The 8,843-nt window shown below is 68.4% G+C and overlaps 2 protein-coding genes across 2 annotated transcripts; one reads left to right on the plus strand and one right to left on the minus strand.

The window, feature by feature from the left end:
• The first annotated feature begins 52 nt into the window (after positions 1-52).
• Positions 53-2,828, plus strand: EIF3G (eukaryotic translation initiation factor 3 subunit G). Its single transcript, XM_066986420.1, has 11 exons — positions 53-199; positions 387-436; positions 882-974; positions 1,074-1,162; positions 1,320-1,379; positions 1,577-1,681; positions 1,770-1,959; positions 2,072-2,179; positions 2,259-2,395; positions 2,524-2,630; positions 2,755-2,828. Exons 1-11 carry the CDS (start codon positions 180-182, stop codon positions 2,768-2,770), a joined length of 975 nt encoding a protein of 324 aa, XP_066842521.1. The 5' UTR covers positions 53-179; the 3' UTR covers positions 2,771-2,828.
• Positions 2,829-2,905: 77 nt separating this feature from the next.
• P2RY11 (purinergic receptor P2Y11) lies at positions 2,906-8,228 on the minus strand. Its single transcript, XM_066986394.1, has 13 exons — positions 8,092-8,228; positions 7,182-7,352; positions 6,951-7,052; positions 6,663-6,713; positions 6,396-6,566; positions 6,224-6,300; positions 6,024-6,131; positions 5,817-5,940; positions 5,624-5,702; positions 5,401-5,530; positions 5,177-5,334; positions 4,644-4,957; positions 2,906-4,053 (listed from the first exon to the last, which is right to left on the minus strand). Exons 1-13 carry the CDS (start codon positions 8,107-8,109, stop codon positions 2,920-2,922), a joined length of 2,637 nt encoding a protein of 878 aa, XP_066842495.1. The 5' UTR covers positions 8,110-8,228; the 3' UTR covers positions 2,906-2,919.
• Between the last annotated feature and the right edge of the window lie 615 nt (positions 8,229-8,843).

Consider the following 8,843-nt stretch of genomic DNA (forward strand, 5'->3'; position numbering starts at 1 on the left):
GCCTTTCTCAGGCTTCGGGGGGCGCAGTAGGCCTCGCCCCCCCCAGCGGGGCGTTGCTTAGCAACCGCTTTCCCGGCGCGCACCGCGCGGCCGGCCCCCGGCGCCGGAAGTGAAGCCGGGCTGGCCGGAAGTGAAGCGCTTCCCTTCCGGTGGGGAAGCGTGAGGGAGGCGGCGGGGCGATGCCGACGGGCGACTACGAGTGAGGGAGCGGGGCCGGGCCCGGGGCGGCGGGAGGGGGCTCGGGAGGCGGAATCGGGGCTCGGGGGGGTGGAATTGGAGGGAACCGGCGGGGAGTCGGGGCCGGGGGGGGGGTTTGGGGGGCCTCAAAATGGCGGGGGGGGGGGCGGGGAGCGGGGCCGGTGCCTGAAGCTGTGCTGTGTCCGCAGCTCGAAGCCCAGCTGGGCGGACCAGGTGGAAGAGGAGGGAGGAGAAGACGGTGAGTGGTCGGGGCGGGGGGGCGGCTCGCCTGACCTACCCCGCCGCCCCCCTGTTGTTTTTTTTTCTCAAAAAAAAAGAGCTGTCGGGCCTCAAATCCCCCGCAGGGCCTTGGTTCGGGGCTCAAAACCTCGGCTTCTAGGGCTGAGAGAGAGAGCAGGCTGTGCCTGACCCGTGGCAGGGAGCAGCGCTCCTCTCACCACCCATATGTCGCCCATTTTAGGGGCGGAGGAAGCCCGGTGGTTGCAATTTTAAAGCTTTTTGGCTTTTTTTTGCGCCCAGGAGAGAGAGCGGGGCTCCTCTCCCCTCTGCTGGGAGAGGCCCTGCTTCCCAGGACCCCATAAAACCAGCGACCGGACCCCACAAAAGCGGCGGGGTGCTTTCCCCCTCGTGCCGTGCTCGCTCCGAACCCTGGCGGCGACGATTCTCCGTTTCTCTTCCTACAGACAAATGCATCACCAGCGAGCTGCTGAAGGACATCCCCCTGACGGGGGTGCTCGGGGGGAGCCTGAGCGCTGAGGCCGAGCTTCTGAAGGGAGGTAAGAGCCGCCCAAAAGCTCCGGGGGGGCGGGGGGGGCTCTTCCCCTGCCCTTAAATCCCCCCCCCGGGCAGCCCCGTCACTGCTCCCCGCCCCGCAGGCCCGCTTCCCTCCCCGAAGGAGCTCATCAACGGGAACATCAAGACCATCACGGAGTACCGCGAGGAGGAGGATGGGAGGAAGGTGAAGGTGAGCGGGGCCTGGATTTAACCTCTCTCTGCTGCCTCTCTTCCCCGGGGAGGGCAGCTCCGAGGGGGCTGCTCCTTCCAGCGGGGCGTTTGGGAGCACGTCCGCCGCGCTCGTTGCTTTTTGCGGGCGTTAGTCCTCTCTGTTAACGCTTCCCCAGATCATCCGCACCTTCCGCATCGAGACCAGGAAGGCCTCCAAGGCAGTGGCGCGTCGGAAGGTGAGAGTTTTTTTGCGGCGAGGGTACCAGGGAGGGATTTCCTTCTGCGGAGGGGGGAAAAATGGAACGTGAGAGGGGAAGAATGGAACGCAGCGCTCCAGCGCACGCTGCTTTTTACCCGGTCCGCGTTTGGCGCGGCTTGGGAAAGGGAGCGGTGAGTTCTTTAAAGCTTCCCGAGCGGCCCCGTTTTGCCCCAGAACTGGAAGAAATTCGGCAACTCGGAGTTCGACGCCCCCGGGCCGAACGTGGCCACCACCACCGTGAGCGATGACGTCTTCATGACGTTCATCACGAGCAAGGAGGTGAGGCCTGGGGAGGGGGTGGGGGGGGACCCCGCAGGGAGCCCCCTGAGCGGGGCTAAAAGGTGCTGAGCCCTCTCCTCGTGCCCAGGACCTCAACTGCCAGGAGGAGGAGGACCCGATGAACAAGCTGAAGGGGCAGAAGATCGTCTCGTGCCGCATCTGCAAGGGCGACCACTGGACCACGCGCTGCCCCTACAAGGACACGCTGGGCCCGATGCAGAAGGAGCTGGCCGAGCAGCTGGGGCTGTCCACGGGCGAGAAGGAGAAGCTGCCGGGAGGTACGGCGCCCGAAACCCATCCGCTGGGGTTCTCTTTCCCCCCCCCCAAGCCCGAATTTTCAGGGCGGCCACGGTTTTACTGGGGCGCCCGTCCCTTTTTTTCCTCCCGCAGAGCCGGAGCCGGTGCAGGCTCAGCAAAGCAAGACGGGCAAGTACGTGCCACCCAGCCTGAGGGACGGCGCCAGCCGCCGCGGCGAATCCATGCAGCCCAACCGCAGGGGTAAGGCTCGGCCTCTGCGGCCTCCCGTCCCCACCCCGAGCCTCCTGTCCCCCCCCCTGAGCCTCCCCTCTGTCCCCAGCCGACGACAACGCCACCATCCGCGTCACCAACCTGTCCGAGGACACGCGCGAGACCGACCTGCAGGAGCTCTTCCGCCCCTTCGGCTCCATCTCCAGGATCTACCTGGCGAAGGACAAGGCCACGGGGCAGTCCAAGGTGGGGGCAGGAGGGATTTTGGGGGGGGCGACACCCCCCCTTCTTCCTGCCCCCGCCCCCTTCTTCCTCCCCGCGCCCCCCTTCTTCCTCCCTCACCCCCTCCCTCGCTTTTCTCCCCCCCCGCCCAGGGTTTTGCCTTCATCAGCTTCCACCGCCGGGAGGACGCGGCCCGTGCCATCGCCGGGGTCTCCGGTTTTGGCTACGACCACCTGATCCTCAACGTGGAATGGGCCAAGTGAGTACGGGAGGGTGCTGGGGGTGGCACCCAGGGGTGCTGGGGGGGCACCCACGGGTGCTGGGGGCTTGCGTCTGGCTGCTCCCGTCCTCACCATGTCTTTTTTATTTATTTTCCTCCACAGACCCTCCACCAACTGAAGCCGCTGCCTCCCCTGCGAGCAGCTGGCACCTCTAAATAAAAACTACTCCGGCACTACGCCGCCGCTTCCTCTCTCCCTAGCTTTAAAAAAAAAAAGGCAATTTTACCCCAAAAATCACCCTGTGAGGCCACGCTTCCCGTTTAACCTTTAATCCCCCGCATCGCCGCCCTCTCCGGGCAGGGGATTCCGATCCTGGGGCCGCGCTGGGGCCTCGCCGCCGTTTCGTGCTCCCGCCGCGCTCCCGGGCCGCAGCTCCAGGCGCTCGCCCCGCTCCTCGCGGCGGCAGCAGCAGCAGGAGGAGCAGCAGGAGCAGGAGGAGCAGCAGCAGGAGCAGCGCAGGCTGTCGGCCAGCGCGGCGTAGAGCAGCGGCTGCAGGCAGACGTTGAAGTTGACGAGGATTTTGCCGAGCTGGGCGGCGGCGTGGACGGCACGCGAGATGCCGCAGTCCTCCAGGGGCGGCGGCCGCAGGCAGCAGCGGCGCCACAGGTTGAGGTTGCGGAAGACGTGGTAGGGCAGGTAGGAGAAGGCGTAGAGGGCCACGCTGGCCCCCGCCAGCACCCCGACGCGGCGTTTTTCCGACGGGCCCAGGCGAGGGTTGCGAAAAACCACGCGGGCCACGGCGCCGTAGCAGAAGGCGGTGAGGAGGAAGGGCAGGGCGCAGCCCAGCGCCGCCAGCGCCAGGCTGTAGGGGAGGAAGAGCGGCAGGCGCTCCCGCGCCGCGCTCCCCAAGCACTCCGCCTCGCCCTCCTCCTCCCGCACCTCCGAAAAAAACAACGTGGGGGCCGAGAGCCCCGCCGCCAGCGCCCAGACGGCCCCGCTCAGCGCCCGGGCGTGCCGGGAGCGCAGCCGCCCGCGGAACCGCAGCGGGTGGACGATGCCCAGGTAGCGGTTGAGGCCGACGCAGGCGACGAAGAAGGCGCCGCCGTAGAGGTTGCAGTTGAAGAGGAAGCGCTCGAGCTTGCAGAGGGCCGCGCCGTAGCTCCAGCGTTTGGGCGGCCGGTAATACGCCGCCAAGGCGGGCAGCGAGAGCGAGTAGAGCGCGCCGCTGAGGGCCAGGTGGAAGGAATAAACCACAGGAGCAGGCCACGGGCGCTCGCGGGCCAGGCGGAAGACGGCGAAGGCGTTGCCCAGAAGCGCCGGAGGAAACTGGGCCGCCAGCACCGGCCACAGCAGCTCCTGCGAGCGGCTGAAGTTGGCGCAGGGGCCGCCCGAGGTGGTGTTGGCCATGCCGCGGTGTCCCCCCCAACTCCCGGGGGGTGGCGGAGGAAGGCGAAGGAGACGGTTTTAGGGTCGCTGCCTCGGTGCGGGGCGGTTGGAGGCAGAGCAGGGAGGCTCAGCGAGCCCCCTGGGGGTCTTCCCGGGACAGGATGCGTCCCCCCCCCGTCCCGCTGAGCACGTCGAGGGCTGCACTCGGTCCCCCGCAGCCCCAAAACTCGGCCCACTCACCCCGTCGCGGCTCTGCGCCCGCTCCCTGTGCTCACCAGCCTGTCCAAGGTGGTGGCCGTGCTCTTCCTCACGCTGGGGGCTCCTCTTCCTCCCAGCACCCCCACCCCGTGCACCGAGGCTCAGGAAATGGGGCAGGGACGGGAGCTTCCCCTTCTCGAGCCGCCTCGAAACCGCAGTCGTGAAGGCCCCGGCCCCTTCCCGCTGGCGCAAGCGGGGCAAATCGAGCTCTGCCCGATCAGATCACGCCCCACGTTAATTAAATTAAGCTAACCCCCGCGGTTTTTGCTCCCCCCCCCACAGCCAGCACGGCGCCACGTGGTCGTTCCAAGCGTGTATTGCCCAGGAGCAGGAGTGGGGCCCCCACCCCGGTGCCCACTTCCTTCTCCCCCCACAGTCTCGGCGCGTGGCAGACGGCCGCAGCCTCAGCGCTTCCCCTTCTTGGCGTGCCCGGGCCGCCTGAAAATCGTTTTTCCCCTCGTCAGCAGCTTCCCCCTCCTCTTGGGGCCGTGGCTCCGTCCATCCCGGGCCGGCCGCTCGCTTCCTCGTCCCGCTTTTCGCCCGGCTCCTCCCTGGGGCTTCGAGTCCGTCCGCGCCGAATCCTTTTTTCGCCGCTTCCCCAGTGCTGCCGGGCGAGGTTTCGGGGCTCCGGGCTGCTCCCGCTGGCCGCGCCGACGGCGTTTCTGCGGCACGGCGGAGCCCGAGGGGCCTCGCGGCCTCTTGGTGCGGTTGGGAAAGAGATCTGGGCAGGCGGATGCCAACAAAAAAAAAAACAACAAAAAAAAACACAAAAAGGGGAAATTCAGCGGGGCAGAGGGGTTGGCCACGCGGCGCTGGCGCCGGGGGAGGTGTCAGCGCGTTTACTTGGAACCCAGATCACGGCCAGCTCAGGGTTTTCGCTTCATCAGCCACGCAGGGAGGAGAGGGAGGCTCGGCCTCGCTCGGCCCCTCGCGGACTCACCTTCGTCGGGCTCCTCGCCCACCTCCTGCCGGTAATACTCGGCGTCGCTCTCGTCCGACTGCCGGGCCGGATCCTGCTCCTCCGGCGCCCCGGGGTCCTCGGCGTCGCTGTCGCCGTCCCGCTGCCGTTTCCTCCGGATCCCTGCCAGGCTCTTCTCCCTGCCGAGGCGGGTGTTGGTGCCTGCCCGGCCTCCAGCCTCACCTCCGCCCTCCCTCCTGCCTCACCGGTGAGCCTCCCGCTGCTGCCGCTTGCGCTCCACGGCCGCCTCCTGCTGCCGCCGCCGCTCCGTCTTCAGCTGCAGCTTCGCCTCCTTCCGTGCCAGGATCTCCTGCACCTCCGCCTCCGTTTTGTGGACTGCCGGGGAGAAAACGGAGCCCCGAGGGGCTGAGGCCGGCGCCCACCCCCCGGCAGCGGAGGCTCGGCAGGGAGAAGCCCGGCGCCACTTACTGAAGCTGTGGAAGAGCACGTTGCCCTGCGCCAAGCCCTCCTCCACCTTCACGAGCTGCAGCGTCATGCGGGGCCCGATCTACGCGAGGCGGGGGGGGGGGTGAAGCACAAAACCCGCTCAGCCCCGAGCTCCCCAGAGCAGGCCGGGGACAACCGCGGCCTCCACGGGGAGGCCGGACGCCTCCCCACGCACCTCGGTGAGGCGCACGGCGCTCTGCTGCGCCTTCATGTTCCCCCGGCCGGCGTAGGCTTGCGGCAGCTCCAGGATGTTGTGGGTCCCGTCCTGCTCGGCCTCGCTCTCCGACAGGTTTATGTCTCTGCCCGGGGGGTTGGGGGGGAGGAAGAGGAGCGTTGGGGCCGGGAGGAAGGCGCCTCCGAACCCTCCCGGCCCCGCACGCACTTCACCAGCAGCTCGCTGATGTCCTCCAGGCGGCTCATGTTGGGGAATTTCTCCTGCAGCAGCTTCTTCAGGCCTTTGCTCACGCCCACGGGCACCACCTTCACACTGCTGCGGGGTGAGGAGGAAGAGGAGGAGGAGGTCAGCAGGGCCAGGCGGCGAGGGGAAAAAAAGGATTTCCAGACCCACGGCACTGCGCTTACTAGTGTCGGAAATCCAGGAGCTGCGCCTCGGCGTCGTAGCTGACAAGCAAACACCTCTTGATGCTGTTGAGGTTGACCTGGGGGGGCAGAGGAGGAAGAGCTGGGACCAGAAACGAGCCCCCCTGCGGGGGGGGGGGTTTGCCCGGAGGCGGAGGACCCCCCCCCTCCTCACCTTGTGGACGTTGATGGAGGGAAACATGTTCTGGAACATGGTGGCCATCAGCTTGACATGGATCTGCTGGAGGCCGAAGTTGCTGAGCACCAGCAGCGGGTGCTGGGTGAACTGCTGCTCGTGCATGCGGTGCCGCTTGAGGGACGAGACCACGTCCTTGATCAGCGAGTACTGCGGGGGGGCGACGGGGGGGGGGAAAAACAGGGCGGCGGTGAGACGCCGCTCCTCGTCCCCCCGGGGCCGGGACCGGCGCGTGCGGGCACCCACCTGCGTCACCTTGAAGGTCAGCGTCGGGCCCCCCGGCAGCCGAAAGAGCTTCTGCGGGGAAAAAGGGCAGCGCTGGGCAAGGGGGGGAGAGGCGCCTCTCATCCCCCCCCCCAGGAGCGAGCGCCGCAGCCGCATCAGTGCGTTTACTTTGCACGAAATCAGCGCAGAGACTCAGCGGGAATTTTGTCATCGTCTGCAGCTGCCAGCGGAGGGAGGAAATCCCCCCCCAAAAATCATCCCCCCGAACCCGTTCCCCCCCCCCAAAATAAAAACTCCGCAGCCACTCACGAAGTTGATGCTGGAGCTCGATTTGCTGAAGACCAAAAAATGCGTCACCCCCAGCGGCCCGGCCACGGCCACGAAATCCTTCAGCGAGTTTTTCTTCCGGACCTGCGGCGGGGGGGGGAAAAGGGCGAGCCCCTGAGATCCTCCCGCCCCAAACCGACCCCCGAAAGGTTCCCGGTGAGCCCGGTAACCGGGCAGGATCCCCCCCCCCCCGCCCTGTCCCCGCGCGCTCACCTTGAGGGCCCGGGCGGTGTAGGGCTCCATCACCTTGCGCACGTCCAGGATCAGCTGGCGCACGTTCTTGCCCACGCGGCCGCGGTGGAAGACGAAGGAGTGGGGGACGGTGCTGAAATCCTGCTGCGCCTGCTGCAGCGCCGCCGCCCGCTCCTTCTTCTGGTTCTTGGTCTGCGGAGGCACCGCTCAGGACCGGGAACGGGGGCGCAGCCCTCCCCGGGACCCCCCAACCCCTGTTGAGCACCCCCCGGGGAAGGACGGAGCCCCGGTTCCAGGGATGCTGTGCTCCGGGGGCTGCCCGGTTCTAGGTTCCCCGTTCCCTGAGGCACGGTCCTGCCCTTTCCCTATTTCATGAAGCCCACTCCTGGCCCGTTCCCCGAGGCCAGGTCCCAGCCCCTTCCCCGGTTCCGTGCCCCGGTTCCCTGGCCCTGGACCCTTCCCATTTCTCTGGCCCTTTCCCTGGTCTCTGAAGCCCGTTCCCGGTCCCTTCCCTTGTCCCATGACCCCCAAGACCCGGTCCTGGCCCTTTCCCCGTCCCTCTTCAGCCCATTCCAACCCTTCCCCGGTCCCTGAAGCTGGGTCCCGGTCCTGCTCCCGGTCCCTTCCCCGGTTCCACGGCCCCCGAAGCCCGGTCCCGGTCCCTTCCCCGGTTCCCCGAGGCCCGGTCCTTTCCCCGATCCTGGTCCCAGCCCCTCCCCGCTCCCCGAGGCCCGTTCCCGGACCCTTCCCCGGTTCCCCGAGACCCAGCCCCGACCCCCCCCCGGTTCCCCGGTCCCAGCGACTCCCCGAGGCCTGGTCCCGGTCCCGGCTCCGGTTCCCCGGCCCCATCCCCGGTCCCCCAGGCCCAGTGACTTCCCGAAGCCCAATCCCGGTCCCGTTCCCGGCTCCCGGTCCCGTCCCCCTCCCGGACCTTGCTGGGCCGCCCCATCTCCCCGCCGCCGCCACCATGCGGCCGTCGCCACTTCCGGTGCCCACCCCGCAACGCTCCCCCGTTGCGTCACTTCCGGCCGGTCCGCCGTCCGACGCGCCCCCGCGCCGGCGCCTCGCGTTCCGCCCGCTGCTGCCATGGTTCCCCCAGAGCCCCCCCCCAAACCCCCCCCGGAGGCCTCCGAGGTCCGGGGGCACCGGGGGGGCCTCAGCCGGCCCCGTCCGGCCCCGCCGCCACCCCCGGCCCGGCCCCGAGCCCCCCGTGTCGCTGCCGGTGTGAAGCTCAGTGCAGTGGGGGGACGAAGTCACAGCTTTAATGGAGCCCCCCCCCGGAGCCCCGAAACCCCTCGGAGCTCCACATCGTCCTCAGAGCCCCCGCAGGGCTCCGCAATACCCCCAGAGCCCCCAGCATCCTCAGACCCCTCTCCTCAGAGCCCCCCGAAGCCTCCCAAGGGCTCCCCAACACTCCCAGAGTCCCCCCAGGGCTCCCCAACATCCTCAGACCCCCACTCAGGGCTCCCCAAACCCACAAAGCCCCCCTCAGGGCTCCCCAAAACCCTCAGAACCCCCCCCAGACCTCCCCCTGACACTACTCCAAACACCCCAAAACCCCCAGAGTCCCCCCAGGGCTCCCCAACACCCCCAGAACCCCCCTCAGGGCTCCCCAACCCCCCCAAAACTCCCTCAGAACACCCCAAAAACCCTCCAGAGACCCTTCAGGACCCCCCAAGCTCC

The sequence above is a fragment of the Anser cygnoides genome, chromosome 34 (assembly GCF_040182565.1).
Source record: "Anser cygnoides isolate HZ-2024a breed goose chromosome 34, Taihu_goose_T2T_genome, whole genome shotgun sequence".
Taxonomy (NCBI): domain Eukaryota; kingdom Metazoa; phylum Chordata; class Aves; order Anseriformes; family Anatidae; genus Anser; species Anser cygnoides.